General features: G+C 46.7%; 1 protein-coding gene across 2 annotated transcripts in view; it reads left to right on the forward strand.

The window, feature by feature from the left end:
• Positions 1–20,773, forward strand: part of CNKSR3 (CNKSR family member 3) — a 73,132-nt gene that overhangs the window by 32,923 nt on the left and 19,436 nt on the right. For both annotated transcript variants that reach the window (XM_079779711.1, XM_079779710.1), the window contains exons 2-5: positions 3,675–3,838; positions 11,042–11,244; positions 11,764–11,851; positions 18,819–18,860. In XM_079779711.1, the coding sequence (XP_079635837.1) occupies positions 3,675–3,838; positions 11,042–11,244; positions 11,764–11,851; positions 18,819–18,860 (497 nt within the window). The remainder of the gene's footprint in view (positions 1–3,674; positions 3,839–11,041; positions 11,245–11,763; positions 11,852–18,818; positions 18,861–20,773) is intronic.

Raw genomic sequence — 20,773 nt, forward strand, 5'->3', positions numbered from 1 at the left:
GATCAGGCTCTTAGCTGCTGCCCTGCCATCTTCTGATATAAATCATAAGACGGTGTCTTTCACAATCATAAAGCATTGTTTTCCGTTCTGCTTTTGGGACTTCTTTGGGAGTGGAGGGTTGTTGGCAGCCTTGATTGGAGGCTTGGTGGCAGTGGAGGAAGTCTGGGCCCTCTCACTCTGGCTCCTGTTCTGTGGGAGCCTCTACGTCGTGATTTTTTTCACATTGAATTATCTGCTTAACTTAATTGGTGTGAATGGAATGTGTTTAATTTCCTTTTATTTAATTATGTGTTTCTCCCAGGCCTGCTGGACTTTCTGTAAATTCCCTTTACAGAAAGCAAAAGAACTGGCCAATAGGCCAATAGGTAAGAGTGTCGGGTTTATTGCAGATGCTAAACCCAGTTTACTTGAAATTGGGGGTTTAGTTTCCCTTCTTTGTGGGACTGCATAATAGTTTGATTCAGCTATTTATAAATGTTTAATTGTATTTGAAACAATAGGATAACCGAACAATAGGCCATAACATATTGGAATAATGAAACCGGGGGCAATACTCTTTAAAAGCTAGTGTATTCATATATGTGTCCCTTGAGGGGAAAGTCTTAGCTCACCCTGGATTCTGTTTTTGGGTGGGAAGCAATGGGTTGTTTCTGCTTGGTAATCCTCCTACATGTTGGAGAGGGTTTGATTAGTTGAGGAGACATCATTTATATTCCCTCAGAACCCTCGAGGAGATTCTGGTCCCCTTTTGGGGAAATGTTCTGTATCTGTCGGTTCTCAACCTCTGATCCTTTGCACCCTTCGTCCTATTTGGAATCCTCATCCCATCTCTCATCTCAACCTCTTTTCTGTGTCTAAACTATTTCCTTCATTGCTCTAAAGCTGCATCTGAAATGCTGCTTCTTCAGTGAAACTTTTCACAGTGAGTGGAAAGAGAAATCTGGCCTTATCTTTATTTCTACTTCTTATTATTCAGGGATGAAGTTTAATGACCTTCCATTGTACATAGTTTCTTCACTTTAATTATCATGGGCTAATTTATTCTGCACATGAAAACCGTTTGGCACAGCGAACACAAGTTGCAATTCAGTTGGTCATTGGACCTGGTTTATTTCGTTTAGGGAAGAGCTGATCACGTGTGGGTGAATATGAATTAAAATGTTACTGGGTTTATGTTGGCTTGCTAGGGCTGCCATAACAAAGCCCCTCAGACTGGGTGGGTGACACAGTAGAAACTTATTTTCTTGCTGTTCTGGAGGCCGGAAGTCAGAGATCAAGGAGTCAGCTGGGGTGGTTTCTTCTGAGGCCTCTCTCCTTGGCTTGCAGACGGCCGTCTTCTCCCCGTGTCCTCACATGGTCTTCACTCTGTGTGTCTCCTCTTTTTATAAGAATGCCAGTCATATTGGATTCGGGTCCATCCATACGACTTCTTTTTAACGTAATTGCCTCTCTAACGATGCTACCTCCAAATAGTCATGTTCGGAGCTACTAGGGGTTAGGACTTTAGCATCAGAATATTGGGGAGGCACAATTCAGCCATCACAATAGGCAAGGGAAGAGAACATCCTAACGGAGACGAATGTGGGATATTGGTCATGATCTGGCTTAGAACTGGCTAAGTGATTTAGGGTAAAATTCAAAAGAATTTGTCTTTGGTCCATACTTTCCCAACTTTTTAGATTCATTGAGATCTGAAGTACCTTCTAAGTGAGTCTAAGATTCCGTGATTCTTACTGCTTATTTAGGAAGATGTTTGGAGAGGAGTTTTTATAACCCTGTGTTTGCTGGTAGAATGCAAAAGAGCGGGGCTTTTGCCAAATAGACCTCGATTTGAATTCAGTCTCTTTTCTTCTGCATGAAGCTGAAGAAAACTCGGCTATAAAAATCCTTCTCTTGGCATCTTGTAAGCTCTGTGACTGGATAGGTTATACAGCGTCCACGAGCCCTACTTCAGCCGTCTGTGTGTGGTGGACATAGAGTTCTCGGGAGGCTCTCCTTGGCCCTCGGTCATTGTCACAGCTGCCCGCTGCTGATGGATGCTGCCCCTCTGCCCACGCCCTAGGTGGCCCCAGGTGCTGAGACCCAGCCCCTGCGGCCCAGGTGGAGCATCATCATAGATGCCTGCTCCACTCACATGTCATGGAGACCACTTGTGGCTCAAGGCGGTCCAAGTGGAGCAAAGTTTATATCAATGTCCCCAGCCTCGCTTGCTGTGTGATGGAGCCCTTGTGCTAGACAGATGTCATTTCAGAGAGGAATTACAACTCATCTGGTTACCAGAAAATTCATTGTTTCTTACCTCTTCTTTCTATATTTAATAGCCCCCTTTTTCTATATTTAATAGCCCCAGGATATTGTTCCTCTTCCTTTATCTTATCAAGAGGAAATTGGGGAAAGTTTGTGGGGCAGAGATGTCGGTTAAGCCTAGTGCATTAGATTTTAAGACCCACAAACTTTGGACACAGACAACAGGGGTGTGAGGGCATGAGTGGGGGGGGTGAGGACAATGGGTAGATAAGGGCACATATGTAATACCTTAATCAATAAAGAAAAGACAACAAACTTTAGTATTGCCCGAAGTAAGTGCTAGACTTTTATCTACCTTTCTAGTCCAGAGAGGACCCTCATAGTAGAGTGTGTGTGTGTGTGTGTGTGTGTGTGTATGTATGTGGCAGGGAGGGGACAGCAGCATGCCTTTAACATTCATTGTTCTAGTTAAATTGAGTTTTTATCCTTTGTGTTGGGTAGTCGTTTAAAACACTAGATGGCTTTTGTTATTAGGCTACAATAGTTCAGCCAATTCTGGTAAAATTTTATTTCAGCAAAACCATTAACACAAGTTGAGCAGAGAGTTCTCTGTCCAGGAATAAAGATTCCCAAGTTCTACTTGGCTTACCTATTTTAATCATTATATAAGAACATTAGCATGCAACCCTGTTGGCAGTAGTGTTTGGCCTGGAAAATTCCCCTACGCTAACCCATTTACCATTGCCTTTCTTTGGTACCACTGCTGGATTCTGTATTCATCAGAAGTTTTTCAGTTGCAAGGTACAGGCATGTATCTCTCTCTCTCTCTCTCTCTCTCTCTCTCTCTCTCTCTCTCTCTCTCTCGGATTTATTTCTAGAAAATGACTGCCAGTATCCCCAACGTTGTGTCCTTATGGCTTCCATTTGGAAAGGAAGAAAGAGCCTCTATCGTCGGATATATCAAATATCAAGGAAGATTTTAATTGGTTCCTCTTGAGTCATATGGTCATCCCGGAACCTAATACTGGCTGGTAGATGAAATACTGTGGCAAAGCATCTTGATTGGCAGGCCCACTGGGATCACATGGGCTGGGAGAGGGAGGGAGTCCCCAAGGAAGAGTTGCTTAGCGAACAGTCACACATGTGTCTAGTACAGGTAACTGGTGTTGCAAGTCCTCAGGGGGTGAGTGTTTGTTCTTTTAGTTGAAAGGGGATGGGAAGGTAACTGTCATATAACTGAACTGGATCCCTTTAGAAACTTGAAGCTGCACCTTTATAATCTGTCTGAGATGAGAAGGTGAGGCTACACTTGAAAGGTGTCCCTCAGATGGGATACATGTTATATAGACAATTATTGGAGCAGAATGGGTGACTCCTTGGAGAAAAGGCCCGCATGGCACTGATGACCACCTTTGCTTTCCCGGTAGGCTTAGATGACTGCCTGCAGCAGTACGTCCACAAGTTTGAGCGAGAGAAGATCAACGGCGAGCAGCTGCTGCGGATCGCCCATCAGGACCTCGAGGAGCTGGGTGTCACTCGAATTGGACACCAGGAGCTGGTGTTGGAGGCGGTCGACCTTCTCTGTGCACTGGTTAGTTCAGGAAAAGGTGACCCGTACCTGGGTGATGTTCTATCGAACTTCGTTCTCTTCAATCTCCATTGTTTGCCATTGAGCTTATCATCATCTTTAAAAATATGTGTGTTTTTTTATTGATTTCAGAGAGGAAGGGAGAGGGAGATAGAAACATCAATGATGAGAGATGATCATTGATCGGCTGCCTTCTGCACATCCCCTATTGGGGATTGAGCCCGCAACCCGGGCATGTGCCCTGAGGGGGAATGGAACTGTGACTTCCTGGTTCATAGGTCGAAGCTCAACCACTGAACCACACAGGTAGGGCCGTTACCTTCTTAATGATTCATTGACGTGAGCTGGAAGAAAAAAAAAATAACTTTCCAGATTAAGAGTTGGAAGATTGGGGCCTGCGAGTTAAATCTGGTCCATGTCTATTTTTGTAAATAAAGTTTTATTGGGACACAGCCATGCCCATTCATTTAAGCATCATATGTGCCTGCTTTTATGTCACAAGGGCAGAGTTGAGTATTTATAACAGGGACCATGGGTCCCCCAAAGCCTAAAATACTATCTTGCCCTTTATAGGAAAAGTGTGCCTATTACCAAAAAACTCCTTTAGTTTCATTTTTTAATCTTTTATAAAGAATAAAAAGAGAGCCGAAACCGGTTTGGTTCAGTGGATAGAGCGTCAGCCTGCGGACTGGAAGGTCCCGGGTTCGATTCTGGTCAAGGGCATGTACCTTGGTTGCGGGCACATCCCCAGTAGGGGGTGTGCAGGAGGCAGCTGATCGATGTTTCTCTCTCATCGATGTTTCTAACTTTCTATTTCTCTCTCTTCCTCTCTGTAAAAAAATCAATAAAATGTAAAAAATAAAAATAAAAAAATATATAAAAAGAGAGATGGTCCTAAAAGGAAATGTCTACTAAATTGCAATGACAAAGGGCTTCTTATTTCCATGTCTGTTTTTGTTTCCCTAGAAAGCATTTTTATTCCGCACAGGCATTTGTTATATTTAAGTAGCTGATGCCTGTGGGTGAAATAATCAACCTATGAAATGGCAGCTAAATGGGAAAAACGTGGATTTAGTTCCATTTCCCAGATGACTGGGCTTTGGCTTGACCGTGACTGAGTTCAGTCCTGCCAGGTTCTGACTCCTGCATCCCACCTGTGGCCGTGGGGGTGGCTCCGTGGTGTGGGCTGTGAACACCTGCAAGGGCGTTACGCTTGTAGCCTGGCTGCCACGGGCTGGGATCCAGGTCTGTCTGTCCTGGTGCCGCGTAAGGATGCAGGGTTTGCAGACCGGGCCGCATGCAGGCTGGGGTAGCAGTGCTCGGAAACTGAGCCAGGGAATATACAATGACATCACCGAGGACGGCGGGAAAGAATGTGCTGCCCAGGCCGGGGCCAGCGCGGGCCTGCGCTCCGTTGATTATATAACACGCGCTGCATCGGGCGTCTTCTTTTGCTTAAAATGGACAGAGCCTTGTCTCCTGCTTGGAGATGCGCTGCTCTTGTTTAGAGAAGTAACGGGGAAGTTATTTGATAAATGAGCTGCCTTGAGGGAGACGCCGTGGCCAAGCGGGTGAGTGCTGGCCTGGGAGGCGGGCTCCCTGCCCTCTGATCCTGGCCCTGCTGCTCGCCCTTCACTCTGGGGTCTCCAGGGAAACGGGGGTGTCTGCTTTCCCTGTCTGTGCGGTCCCGTCCCCCTGGATGGGCTGTGGACTAGCGTGTGTTTTTGCACTGCCCAGAAGATGTCTAAGAGTCCTAAAACTGCATTTTTTTATAATACAGTGAAACATGTTTGGGTTCACTTTGATTATGCTTTCTGGGAACAATGCTGTTCAGTCTTCTCTGCTCTTTTTTTAAAAATTTTATTTCAGAGAGGAAGGGAGAGGGAGAGAGAGATAGAAACATCAATGATGAGAGAGAATCATTGATCAGTTGCCTCCTGCACACCCCACAGTGGGGATTGAGCCCACAACCCAGGCATGTGCCCTGACCGGGTATTGAACCATGGTTCATAGATAGACACTCAACCACTGAGCCACGTCAGCCGGGCTTGCTCTTTTGAACCATCTCTCTCTGCTTTGCGGTGGGGCCCGCGGGCCAGGGAAACCCCTTGGACTCTGCGGTGAGAAAGGGAAGGAGGACGGGGACTGAGGCACGTTGTGCTCAGCAAGGGCGATAATCAACAAAACAGCTGCCTCTCTCTGCTTTTCCCCTCTCCCTACCCCTTCAGCCATTAGACTGGAAGGAACAAAGCTGGCCACACGCCAGAACCTAAAGCTGTGTTTTATCTCCTACAATTTCCTCCTCATTTCCTTTGTAGACAAAGTTCTGACCTCAGACTCCTTCTGGACATGCTTGGTGTGCCGGGCGCCAGGGGATGCGTCTGGTGGAGGCTCAGGGAGGCCTCACATGGATGTGTCATTTCTGGGCTGGGGAGGGTTTTAGAGAGTTTGACTCAAATATCATTTCTTCTTGAGATCATCTCTTTTTAAAATATTCTTATGACAGTGAATATATTCATCATATTATCTATTTAATCCATTTACACCGTGAATCCATTCACACCCTTAATCCATTTATAATCTATAAATTGGTGATCATTTTTTTGCCTTGAAGAATTCTTCCCCCGGCCAGTTAGTTCATGTGTACTTACACTGGGCCCTGGTGTCATAAAAGGGGTTTTAATGTAAACATAGTTTGGCGGATGTTGATGTTATGATGGACAGGAAATGAATAGGATTAGAGTAAGGGAAGGGGGGGGGCGGTGGGAGGAAAAAACAAAGCCATTAGAAAGTTTTGGAGAGAAAAGGGCATATAGAATGGATAGGAACCTAAAATAGGGAACAGCTACTGGTTAAGATTCCAAAACCATTGAACAGATGGCCCACAAATAGCTGGTCCTGGGGAGGGAGCGAGGAGAGAAACCGCCTTTGTGAGCGTTGACCTTGGCGGGCTGGAGGGACTTAGGGGAGAGACTTGGATTATGAGACAGAATCAGGGCCACTTCCCAGGGTTGAACTTAGAGTCTGAGCCCAGGTTCCTCCTCCTATCCCAGGGCAGAGGGCATCGGGGACCGGCTGCTCTTTCCAGTAGGGTAGCTGTTCGCCACGTGACTCTCAATTAAAATGAAATGAAATGCAGTTCCTCCGTCGCACTAGCTACACGTCAAGTGTTCGGTAGCTCCTGTGGCCACTGGCTGCCGTGTTTGGACAGTGCAGAGAGAGAACATTTTCGTTATTGGAGATAGTTCTGTGGAATAGCGTTGGTCTGGAGGGTGTGATGGAGAGTTAATGATGTGCAGTTGTACCCCATTTTCTTTCCAAATCAACCAGACCCTAGTTACCTGAAGACCAAGGCAGGGACAGATGTATTTTTTTTGAGGTTGATGTAGGCTGAGAAAGTGGACAAAGTTGGAATTAGTGCATGTGTTAAGTGATGCCACCTACATGTGTGATTAAATGAAACAGCTGTAATGATCTACCCGCCCAGGGTGCGTCTGCGCGCTCTGTACCCTTAAGATTATTCATTGGTTATCATTGACCCACGTGGCAAATTGTTAAAGAACAGTACCCCTTTCTCTGGGGAGAAATCATGCGGGAGGAGTAATCTTTGCTGGCAGTTGGTTTTAACTTGATCTTTCTTATGAGCTTATTCAGTGCCTTCAGGAAAACATAAAGTGTATTTCTTAGGTTGTAATTTAATTGACGCAACTCAAGATGGTTTTGATTGGATGTCTCTGACACTCCTTAATCAAGAATGTTAGATCATGGACAGAACAAGTGGGAATGGGAAAAGAAGGTAGAAGTTGTGTTAACATCTCCCTTCCTGCCCTACCTGGTTTGACTCAGTGGATAGAGCATTGGCCTGCAGACTGAAGGGTCCCAGGTTCGATTCCAGTCAAGGGCACATGCCTGGGTTTCGGGCTCCATCCCCAGTAGTAGGCGTGCAGGAGGCAGCTGATTAATGATTCTCCTCATTGATGTTTCTATCTCTCTCTCCCTCTCCCTTCCTCTCTAAAATCAATAAAAAATATATTAAAAAAAAAGAGTTTTCTTCCCTGGAGTGTGTACAATTTAAGGCACCAGAAGAGTGAGCATCTTTCTGTTTTGTTTTCTCTGTCTCGTGTGTCTCTGCCAGACCAGGAAATGGCTAAGTTCGGATGAAGTGACATCTCTGTGGAGAGTTTTTAGGACGAGTGTAGACTTTGGGAGGCTCATTTCCTTCCCTGCCTAGTTGGTATTTTCTTGATACCTTATCGTCAAGCAATTTCTGAAGGAGACAGGTTTTAGGGAAAAGATTAGTGAAAATAATCAAATCTGTTCTGAGAGATTGTTCCTTTTCTGTTTCTCATAGTGGGGCACTTAAGTCAATACTCCTTTCCCGGTCATGCTTCTGCAGCAGAAGTTCTGTTGAACGGATACCATCAGTTTGTTTTCTTGTTATCCTGCAATGGGGCGGTGGGGGAAGGAATTTCCCTGCCTTACTTTGCCCCTCCTCCCTCCCTTCTTTTATTTTATTATTATTTAAAAATATATATATTTAATAGATTTTTTACAGAGAGGAAGGGAGAGGGATAAAGAGCTAGAAACATCGATGAGAGAGAAACATCGACCAGCTGCCTCCTGCACACCCCCCACCGGGGATGTGCCCGCAACCAAGGTACATGCCCTTGACCGGAATCGAACCTGGGACCCTTCAGTCCGCAGACCGACGCTCTATCCACTGAGCCAAACCGGTTTCGGCCCTCCCTTCTTTTAAAAATTATTTTCTTTATTATAGCTCCATCGATTCATTCTTCCAGTCTCATGGCTTGTTTTGGGGGGAAAAATAAAAAGAACCAGCAAATTGAGTGGAAATGAAAAGAACCAGTTAATAAGAAGCAGCTATTTTAATATCAAATGTGGTAGGTTTGTAGGAGATGGAGGTTTAAAGCTTCCTGCAACACTCACGTGCATTTAATCCCCTGAGAGTTCACTGTTGTGTGTGGCAGTGAAAGTTCCCAGGAAGTGATGGTGACGTTGGCACTCAGAAAGCAGGCTTTCGTGCTTTTAGTTCAGAACGCTTGCTGTGGGTTGGCAGGCTGAGTAATTGACTGAATGAGGGACAGTTCCCTTCAGTGATCGTCACCAGTCCTTCAGGACCAGCCGTGTCAGGCGGCCCTTTATCCATTTGCTGGTGAGTCTGATTCTCTGAATTGGAAAGCCATGAGGCAAGTCCATCTCTTCATTTCTGTCTTCTCTGTTCAAGGACAATTTCATGTGCGAGTCTCTAGAAAAGGACAGCGAGGGGGAAATGAATGAGTGGAAGGTTCAGGTAGAACATTACTGTTAATGCAGAGCACTCATTTTTATTATGACATTTACAGTGTATTTTTAAGGTTTGCAAAAAGGGTTTTTAGTTCATGGATCTGGGAGTTTTTTTTCTTTGCATTGGTACTTAACTCTTTTTCAAGATTTCTATCTAAATTAAAAAAAATACTTTTTATTCGACTAGGAAGCAACATATCTTGAAACATCAAATAAAAGCTAAAGTTTTCATTAAGGTAAAGCCTTGCTATTATTGTTATTACCATTGCTCATCCTAGGAAAAAAAAAAAAAAAGAGCTCCCGGTATATTATGCTTTGTTTATCGTGATCTTAAGACATGGCTCTCCTGGGGCGGTAGCGATTGGGGCTGTGAGAGAGGAGAGGCTAAGGGACAGTCTGGATCAGGGGACAGAAGCATTGCTCAGATCCAGGCGGGCCTGCTGGCCTCTCAGAAGGCTGAGGCCTGGCTGGCTAAAGGAAGCTTCTAACACAGCAGAGGGGGTGGGGCAGGTCAGGAGAGAGCTGGGGAGTAACCAGCTCGTTGGTTAGAGCTGGATCTAGGATCACTGGCCACTGTCCCTTTTTCTCGTCCAGTTTTCTGTGTGATCACTTTGCTCTTCCTTGGGCAGGAGTGTGGAAGGGGGGCGTACAGCATCGCGACCAGATGCTCGTCCCCTCGGTGTGGATTGCGTGGGTTCGAACTCCACCCCTACCACTGGTTAGCTGTGTAACTGCAGAACTTATTTAATGTCTTTGTCCCCCAGAGAAAATGTCATTTCCACTGGCACAGGCTGTTTGCCTGACGTTATTCTTGTCCAGCGCTCAGCCCAGTTCCTGGCACAGAGGAAGTTCGGTCCTGTTGGCCATGGTATTAGTCCCGATGGTTAAACACAGCACCACGTTCTTGCCTTGGGCTGCTGTTGACACAGTGTTATGTACCCCAGAAAGGTCTTCACTTTTTGTTAAAATGATTAAACAGATAGGATAATACAGAAACTCCTCTCCCACCTCCTGCCAGAGTCGTCTCAGATGGATGTGGTGTTTCCTGGAATTGGTTCTTTATCAGCCAGGGAGTCTAGGCAATATTGTCATATGAAATGGATTTTTTTTAAAAAAAGCACCCAAGTAAGTGGGACATGGTTCAGAGAGAACAGAGGCTAGAGGCTCCCGAGACGGAAATTGCATTTCAGGTGAATTGACATCCAGTTAGTGCTGCTCAGCTTCTGGGAGAGTCTTCTCTGATGGAAATGCATCCACTCAGGCCCCGGGTTACTGTCTGCTGGGCTGGAGAGTCCGCGGTGAGCTGCGCACACAGCCCTGCCCTCACGGACCCTGCATCCCGTGAGGATGGCGGCAGCAAAGCAGACGGTTCAGAGAGGTGATAGGTGAGGCGCTAGGGCGTGACCTGAGGGGTATTTGGCAATGTCTGCAGACATGTTTGGTTGTCACAACTGGGGAGGGGGGGGTGTTACTGCTATCTAGTGAGTATAGGACAGCTGAACGTCCTGCCGTGTACAGAATCCTCCTCCCACAACCCAGAGTCATCCGACTTCCACTGTCAGTAGGACCCAGGGTGAGAACTCTGCTCTAGAGAGTCCTGGGAGCCTCAAAGAAGAGCGGGGACATTTGGGCTAATTTGATGTTAGTGAGAGGGGGCCTGTCCCTGCCGAGATTTGTCCAAAGAGCATTTTGAAAGAGGAACTAGCAAGAACAAAGTCCCCGAGGCAAGAGTAGGCTGCGGGAGGGACAGTGTGGCCATTGTCGGTGCGATCAGCACTGTGGGTAAATGATAGAGGGCTTTGTGGCCTTTGTAGGAGTGATTCGGGTTACTCAGTGTGCTTTTGCACTATGATGACATTGTTAATTGTTTTGCACTAACCTGTTTGGTTTTATTTTCCACAGAATTACGGCCTTGAAACCGACAATATGAAGAACTTGGTTCTGAAATTGCGAGCCTCCTCCCACAACTTACAGAATTACATAAGCAGCCGGCGGAAAAGTCCGGCTTATGACGGGAACACGTCCCACAAGCCCCCCAACGAGTTCCTGACTTCCGTGGTGGAGCTCATAGGCGCGGCCAAGGCCTTGCTGTCCTGGCTGGACCGGTGAGCTGCGGGCTGCCTGGCTGTCCTATGAGAGGAGGGCCCGAGGGACACAGAGGCCTGTGCTTCGTCTTAGGAGCATGAACCATCATCCCTCCCTGGGCCTTCACGTGGCCTCTGCAGGCGTGCGGGGTCAGTGGGAGGTCTCCAGGTCCCCTTTGCAAGTTACTGGAAAGTGACTGGCAGGGACAAATTAACCTCAGCTTAGAGAAGAGCGAAACTGTGCTAACGTTGTGTTTTACTGACGTTAAACATTAATGATTATTCGGTCGGTCATGTGAAGGCTGTTAGTTGACTTCTGAAGGGACGTTTATTCTCTTGGCTCATTTATAATGTTTTTTTTTGTCTAGCACTTCTCTGTTTCCTATTCAGAGACCTGATTGTGTGTTACTTGAGAGGAATGGTTACATAACACATAATTTAAGCTAGCTTGTTGAGGAGCTCTGCTTGTCGGCATAGTGCAGGATCCCAGTGGGGTCCCCACCCCCCACTTTTTAAAAGAGCATATTCTTTGCTTTCTAGGGCCCCATTTACAGGGATCACTGACTTTTCAGTCACGAAGAACAAAATCATTCAGCTGTGCTTGGACCTGACCACCACAGTCCAGAAGGTCAGTGCATGGCTGTGGCCTCCTAACCGGTTTTTCCTCCCCTGTCCCTTTGTCCTCTTCTTCCGAGGGTTACGTGCAGGTATGAAGTATCATGCTTTCCCTCTCTCCGTTTCCCCCATTAGAATTGGGGAGAGATGAAAGCCTTTCAATTAGAGGCAATGAGTAGATGGTTTCTGAAAATGTAACCAAACCAGCGGCCTTTACCTCAAAGATTACCTTCTCTTCTTTCAAAATAGTTGAGCGAATGGTCCTGTACTTTCTCTAAAATGTTTGAACACTTAATTTTTTTTCAAATAGAAATTCTGGAGTAACTACATTTCACTATAATCTTTGTTCTGAGTCTTCTTTTCGTTTTGGGTTTACCAGTCAGGATGGATGAGCTAGGTTATGATGCAGTAACAAAGAATCCCCAACCTCAGCGTGTATTTGTTGATTATCTAGATCCAAATGGGTCAGTTTGGGGAGCTGCTCCAATGCTCTTCACTTGAGGACATAGGCTGGCAGAATAACCAGCATCTCATGTTCCTTGTCCCCGGGCAGAGAGACAGTGGACCTTGGAGGATTGTACACTGACGAATGTTCTGATTTGGAAATGACACGTGTCCATTTCACTCACAACTCATTGGCCAGGCCTACAGCCAGGAAGATTTGTATCAATCTGTAACTTAACTAGTTTCTGTGACCCGAACTTTAAAAAAATTCTCATTAGACCATCAGCTCGTAAGGTCACTTTTTGTTGTTGTTGTTTAAATACATTTTATTGACTTTTTACAGAGAGGTAGGGAGAGGGATAGAGAGTTAGAAACATCGATGAGAAAGAAATATCGATCTCCTGCCTCCTGCACACCCCCCACTGGGGTTGTGCCCGCAACCAGGGTACATGCCCTTGACCGGAATCGAACCTGGGACCCTTCAGTCTGCAGGCCGACGCTCTATCCACTGAGCCAAACCGGTCAGGGCATAAGGTCACTTCTTGTCCTATTCCCTGGCTCCTAGCAGACACCATAAAATATTTTTGAATGGAATGGAGGCTGTGAAATGTAAGGAAGAGGTTGTCCTTTTTTCACGTTTCATTTGTTTCTAAAGTTCTGATTCCACATTAGTTCCCACCACTGATTTGGCAAAAAGTAAAGAATGTCCTTTCCTCCTTGCGGCCTGTGCCATGTAACAGGTGCAGTTCTGAAGGGCCGGGCGCTTCCTTTTTGTTCCTAGAACATGGAGAGTGAAGTCTGGCTTTGCACGGGGCAGCTGTCTGAGGTCCAGTCCTGGCAGCCATTGACCTTAAGGCACATGTGACTTCATCACTTGCTGTCGAGGCCATGATCTTAGAAAGGAGCTCAGAACTGCAGAAGTGGCTCTGAGTTTCTGCTCTGTTTTATGATGTGTAAAGTAATCTTGACAAAACCAGTCTGATACCACTTGTGGTGCATTAGTCACCCAGTCCTGGCATTCGTGGTGGAAGACGTTTATTTCTCTGACACCTTCAGCTTTTTCTTTTCTGCTTCCCTCTCCCCCCTATATTCTGCCTCCTATTTTGATCTTTAAAAGAATTTACCTGTGATCAATGAAAACGACAGTGTAAGAGTCAAAGTTAAACATTGTAATTAGCATATGGGAATGTTTTGCTCACGAGTGTGTCAAACGATGATTGTTGGTGCCAATTCAGTGCCACTAGGAATCCCCGAATTGGGGTGTGGTGAAGAAGGAAAAACTATTTAGTGTAAAACAGCTCAATTGTGATACAGCAGGGCTGTGAGGCAGCCCTGGGGCCAGGGCCCTCTCTGGCTAGACAGCTCTGCTCTGTGTCCTGCCGGTCTGCTGCGTTCTGTGCCAGTCTAGTCTGCTCTGGCCTGCTCCCCTCCTGTCCATCGAGACATCTTTGGTGTTTCAGCTCAGCCAGGGAAACAGTGTTTAGTCTTTGGTGGAAAGGAAAGTACACTCTCCTGAGCCGGAGACGAGCTGGCTTATATAGACAGAAGTCCCTGCCCCTGGTCTCTGATTGGTCTGTCTTCATGCAAATGAGGACTCCATATTCTCACAGTTTGATCAGTTTGCACTATCCTGATTGGACAGAGTAAGGCTGCTCTGGTTGGTCAGAGCTGTGCAGCTCCGATTGGATGGTGAAAGCCTCAGTCCTATTGGTTGAAATAGGATTCTGGGAACTCCTTTATAAGGGCTGGCTCAGATGGCATGAACACAGTGCAGGCAGGCTGTGCAGTGCAGGCTTCTCCCTGAAGTGCCGTTTGTGTGAGAGACCTCTGTATAGAAATGGCTGGTAGCTTCTGTTTTTGTTTTTTTTTCTTTAATTTGAGCCCAGTAGCCACCAGGAGCCCTTTTTAGTAGGTATCTTCTTTCTCAGCGTTCACAGGTGCCTTTGTGTTTTTTTTAAAGGGTCCTAGGCTGTTGCCTGACTCAGGCTGCCCTTGCTATAGGGTAGGGAGAGGAGGAGAAAGTGATGAAGTTGAAGGCTGAGGTGGCATTTGTTTTCAGAAGATGAATCTGCTTTGCCTAGGCAGGTTGGTGTTGGCTTTGTAGGCATTTGGACTCTTCCTTCCATAAATATTTATTGAACACTTACTATGTGCCTGCCACTCTTCTAGGCAGGAGGGATATCAATGAATAAACAGATAAAAAAAGTCCCTGACTTTATGGAACTTACAGTCTCTGGGGGAAAAAGAAAAGGAAAAGATAAACAAACAAGCAAACAAACAAAAAATCCTCTCTAATAAAATGGTAATATGCAAATTAACCACCACTCCGCTACATAAGCCACGCCCACCAGCCAATCAGGGCGAGTATGCAAATTAACCCCATCCAAGATGGCTACAGCCACAGAGAGCAAGGTTTCCCAGGTAACAGAGCAAGCCAAGCTTTCCATAGCCGTTGCAGGCCTAAGCCTCCACTCAAGCTACAAAGTTTCAATTATAGAAGGTAAACAAATTCAAACAAATGGCGGCAGAATGGAGCTTGAGAGAGCAGGCCAGGGTTGCCGGCGGCAACAGGGGAAGCAAAGCTTTCTGCGCACCCTGGCCGGGCTCACCTGCTTAAGGCTACAAAGTTTCAATTGTAGAAGGTGAATTAACTGCCACAGAAATGGCTGCCGCCCCAGAAATGGCTGCCACCCCAGGCTACAAAGTTTCAATTGTAGAAGGAAAATAAATTCCAGATACCAGGGCCTCCGCTTAGGTTGCCAGGGGGAGTGGCCGGCCTGCAAACCACCACAGGCCCCTCGCTCAGGCCGCCCCACGCCCCAAGGGAACCCCACCCTGATCCGGGACACCCTTCAGGGCAAACCAGCTGGCCCCCACCCATGTACCAGGCCTCTATCCTATCTAATAAAAGAGTAATATACAGATTGATCATCACTGCAACACACAATATAGCTGCCCCCATGTGGTCAAAGATCCTGCCCCCATGTGGACACAAGATGGCCACCACAAGATGGCCAGCAGGAGAGGGCAGTTGGGAGGCACCCGGCCTGCAAGGGAGGGCAGTTGTGAGGGACCAGGCCTGCAAGGGAGGGCAGTTGGAGGTGATCAACCCTGCAGGAGAGGGCAGTTAGGGGTGACCAGGCTGGCAGAGGAGGGAAGTTAGGGGCAAACAGGCTGGCAGGGGAGCAGTTAAGCATCAACCAGGCTGGCAGCGGAGTGGTTAGGGGGTGATCAGGCTGGCAGGCAGAAGCGGTTAGGGGCAATCAGGAAGGCAGGCAGGCAAGCAGTTGGGAGCCAGCAGTCCTGGATTGTGAGAGGGATGTCCGACTGCCCTCCAGGAGTCCCAGATTGGAGAGGGTACAGGCTGGGCTGAGGGACAACCCCCCGCCGTGCACGAATTTCGTGCACCGGGCTTCTAGTATATATATATATTAAGTTAGAGGAGTTCTAAGGAGGGAAGGTACAGGAAGTAGTAGAGTGGAATCCTGTTTTAGGCATGTGGCTAGAGTAACCCTTATGGTGAAGAGGACATTTGGGAAATCCAAACAGTGTGACAGTGCTTATCTGGACCGAATGGGCTTACTGCGTCTTAGGACCATCTAGATGTTTTCCTTAGAGCCATGCAGGTGATTGTTATGAATGATGATAAGATATCCCTCTGGGAGGTTGAGGTCTGGGTCCAGTTACCTCCGGAGAAGGACACCCACTGAGTCTCCTCCTCACGTTCACCTGGCTTTTTGGGGGTCTCATGACATCATGTTTTTTAAATGTATCTTTAAATGAATGAGATAAGCTGATGTTTAAATACGTGGATGAGAATTTTCTTTTCGGAGAAATTTAACCCAAATTTAAATGATACAAGAAGTATTTTTTGTTTGTTTGTTTGTGGTTCATTTTTTCCTTTGTTTTCTCTTTGGTGTTCATTGAGCATATGCTTCAGGGAGAGATAGGTTCAAACCCTGCCTCTCCCCTTAATTAGCCCTGGGACCTCAGGCAAGCCACTGAAAACGGATGAGCCTCAACTTTTCTCATCTGTAAAATGGAAATGCCAGTATTTACCTTACCAGGTGATTTGATGAGCTTTCTACACGGTATTGTTGAGAAAAAAGAAAGTAATAGGAAGATAGTGATCACAATATTTTTAAATGCGTGTATATATGTATTTGGAATATATACATGCATCCAAAAAACTATACACCAAGGGCTATAGAAGCACAGTGGGGGGTTTGGGAGAAAAACGGCGTTTACCTTAGTAGGGAGAGAAGTGGAGAGAAGCCGTCCACCTATCCTCCCATAGCTGCGATGACGTGGAAACTGGAATCACAAGGGCGAGAGCCGGGAGGACAGTGGCAGGTGCTGGATTCCAGTGTGGAAAGCAAGGAGAAATGGAAGGCCCGAGAAAACTGATTGGAAACCAGGCTAGCCCTGAACACAGGCGAGGAGAAAGCCAGGAGGCCATTTATTGCGCCCTGGTTGTGAATCGGTTGTGTACTGCATGCGTGGCACATGCTACCACATACACTTCTCAACAGTTCTCTGCGGCCAATGTTATCACCCCTGACTTCCAAAGGAAGAGAGAGAGGCATGGCGAGGGGAGACAGACTCCTCAGGTAGTAAGGAGGCAGAATAAGGGAGGGCGAGGAGGGAGGGCCCCTGGTGGCTGCCCAGGCTGGGCCTCTGCCAGGCGGCTGGCCCGAGTCCGCTGGGCCAGGTGACCGAGCGATGTGACAGAGCTCAGCCCATTGTCTGGCTCCCGAGGAGGGGACTCGGTTCCAGGACTCCTTTTTTCCATTCCACGGCCTTCGTGCCACACGGCAGGCTGTCGGGCCTACAGCTGCTTCCCCCCAGGAGGAGTGGGTGCGGGGACCCACGTGCAAGGCCGTGAAGCGTGAGCCCTTTCTCACGCCGACTCCAGCCGTTCCGCTCACCCCAGGGCCCTGTCACCACAGTGAGAGAGCCATGTGCTTGGTGGCTTCTCGGATCCGTCAGAGGATCAAGTACGAGGAGCCGTGAGGTCACACATCCACCTTGGCTCTGGGGCCCCGGGGCGTGGAGAGGCGCTCTGCCTGCGGGTGATTATCTCACGGTGATGACGTGCTCATACCGTTTCTGGATTTGTACTGAAAGGTCATAAATACCAATGATTAGGCCCGTTTCTGGCCTGAGAGCACACAGGGTTCTGTTTCCCTAGAGCTGACATCCAGTTGATGATCTGTCCTTCAGATGGTGTGGGCAGGGGGTGGGCCGTCGTGGTAGTGGCTAGTTTCGTGCCACGCGCAAATTGGAGGCGGGAAAGCGCCGTTTCGAGCTCTAATTACCCATGTTTTACAGAGGCCGTTCCCGTGGTTAGAATTCCTATTAGACGCACAGTGTAGAAACACATTTCTCCGTTGCCTTTTACCCCCCTTTTCTCACTCGGCTACTCTTTCCTAGGATCGTTTCTCACATTTGTACCAGGGAGAGAAATTTGTGGAAAACTTAAAGAGGACGCTGAAAATCTGATTATAAAATCACCTAGGACAGACGCTGGTAGCTCTTTCCATCCCCACTCCCGAGTGACCTAAAATGACTTTGTGATTGAAGGGAAACTGACAATCCCAGCAGAGGTGATTAATATCCTCCGTGTACATGAGACAGCTAGCATTTGCCCCAGAAGGCCCCAGCCTGGGATTATACTTAGTGGCGCTGAGAACACGGAAGGAAGGTGCTGGTCTCCCTTTTCTTCAGCGCGCACGCGGCCTCCTAGCCTGGGGTCCTGGGCTGCAGCAGGTTGTAGCCTCGGAGAGAGTTTTGCTTTGGCTGCTTCTGGACAGGACAGTGGCGGTTCCTATAATCAGCTAACCCGGTTCATGCAGCTTCAAGTCTTTTGTTCTGAAGCTGAGTAAATAATGCCTGGCGTTCCAGCCCTTTATTGAACGTCATTAATAGCATACCTCAAGACCACATTTTTGGCACTGGGTTAAATGAATGTTTTGTTGAACCCTTAGCATCTGTTAAGGGACAGAACTATCTGATGTAATCTCAGTGGCGCTTAAAATAAACTTTGGTGGCTGAGCCTGTATTTGAAAGCTATTCTTATAGGCAGGCCCAGAGCTAACGACGCCTGGCTTGTTGGTCCTGTGCTAGCTGAGCCCCAGGGTCACATTTGGGAGCCTTCGTCAGGTTTCGTGGACCTTGACTTCTGGCTTAATCTCCGCCTGGTCTGGACAGCAGGTAGATCTCAGCCCAGTGATTTTTGTAGGTTTTAAGGTTAATTCCTAAGTCAGATGGGTCCCTGAGTTGATAAGGCCGCTGGGTCAGGATGGAGCAGAGCCTCAGGAGAAGTCGAATGGCCACTCCATTCCCACTCTACCCTCTCCATCCAGGTCTTTCCTCCATCCGTCCTCCTGTCCGTCCAGGACTGCTCAGGCTGCAGGGTGGGGGACCTGTTGGGGACCATCTTGGGACCAAGCAATATCTAGATAGCTTAAGCCAACAGTTTTAGACAAATTTTCGCTCTTGTATTTAGTTTTCATTTTTCTTCTTCCCTTCTTTAGGATTGTCTCGTAGCAGAAATGGAGGATAAAGTTCTATCCGTGGTAAGTATACGTTCTCAAAGTTACTGCAAAATTTTCCCAAAACAGTGAGAGCTACAGGAATTAAAGCAAATGCATTGTGGCCCGTTACTTCAGGATGTACTTTGAAATACTGGCTTTCGGGATATGGGTCTATTCATTTAGATGGAAAGGGAAGAATAAAAGTTACTTAACAAGACCAACTACTGTGCAAACTCCTGTGCTGGACTTGGATGTATTGGGATCGCTCTTCTGTTTTTTGTTTTTCCCCCATGAACATTTCATCAGTGTGCAGTTTTACTTAAACTGATGGCTAGCCTGTTAATCAGGGCGAGACTGATCTGCCGATTTTACTTGAGGACGGTTTTGATTAAAACAAACAAAAAAAAATTCTTGGCAAAAGCCTTCTGATGCGGGGGATGTGCTGGGGCTGTTTAATGGCATTTCGTAACTATTCATCATCGCTTCCTCCTTTTGACATAAGCTAGCCTGTGCTCTTTTGATAAGGCCTTGCTCCTACTGATGTTGAGGAATTTAGCAGTGAAACTGCTATAAATATATTTTCCATAAATAGGGAGGCCAAACAAATTGGAGGAATTAAAAAAGTGTCAGTTGTTGGATTCTCCCCCGTGGAAAAAAATCGCTCTTTGGAATTTCCTGATGGTTTTGGTTGTTTGATTTTGAAAGGTTAGATGGATCTGATTGGGGCGAGTGACCACATGTGCCCACTGTGATTTCTACACGGGGACCGTTGATAGGGATCCTCCCACTGTCTCCAGAATGTCACCTCGTCAGTGTTTAGCATTCAAAGAACGCGAGCATCGCCATCGTCAAAAAAGATCGTGGACCTGAATTTAAAACACAAAACGACAAAACTCCTGGAAAAGGAACAGGAGAAATTCTAGGTGACCTGAGGTTTGGTGATGAGCTTTACGGTACAACACCAAAAAGCATGAACCATGGAAGACAAATTGACGAGGTTAGACTTTGTTAACATTTAAGACCCTGCTCCATGAAACGCAATAAGAGAAGGAAAAGATAACTTCCAGACCGGAAAAAATATTTTAAAAACACACATCAGATATAGGAGTTGGATCCAAAATATACAAAGAACCCTCAAAACTCAGTAATAAGAAAACAAACAGTGCAGTTAAAAAGTGGGCAAAAGATATGAGCAGACACCTCATCAAAAAAGATATACGGCTGGCAAAGAAGTATCGGGAGAGATGTTCGACATTAGGGACCTGTGAATTAAAACAAGACACCACTGTACACGGAGTAGAGGAACTAAAGTTCAAAACACGACACCCCCAAATGCTGGCAAGAATGTGGAGCAAGAGGAACCCTCTCCCGTTGCTGCTGGGAATGCAGAAGGCCCCAGCCGCTTTGGAAAACAGCCTGGCAGTTTCTTACAAAATTAAACATACTCTTAACCCTGCGCTCTAGCAGTTGCAAGTCTAGCTATTTATCTAAAAGAATGAAACGCTTATATCTACAAAAACTTGCACAGAATGTGATAGGAGCTTTGTTCATAATTGCCCAAGCTTGGAAGCAACCAAGATGCCCTGCAGTAGCTGAATGGATAAACAAACGGTGGTCCATCCGGACAATTTATTGCTGAAGAGTATTCGGCAATAAAAAGAAATGAGCTCCCAAGCCGTGAAGAGAGATGGAGAGACCTTCCATGCATGTTCCTAAGTGAAAGAAGCCAGTCTGAGAAGGCTACAGGCTGTGTGATTAGAACTCTTTGACATTCTGGAAATGACAAAACCATGGACACTGAAAAAAAATCAGTGATTGCCGGGGATTCGTGATGGGGGAGGGGGAGAGAGATGACGAGGTGGAGCACAGGGGATTTTTTTGGCAGAGAAACTATTCTGTATGATATTGTCATGGTGGGTACAGGACACTATACAGTTGTCAAAACCCACAGACCT

The sequence above is a fragment of the Cnephaeus nilssonii genome, assembly GCF_951640355.1.
Source record: "Cnephaeus nilssonii genome assembly, chromosome: 9".
Taxonomy (NCBI): Eukaryota; Metazoa; Chordata; class Mammalia; order Chiroptera; family Vespertilionidae; genus Cnephaeus; species Cnephaeus nilssonii.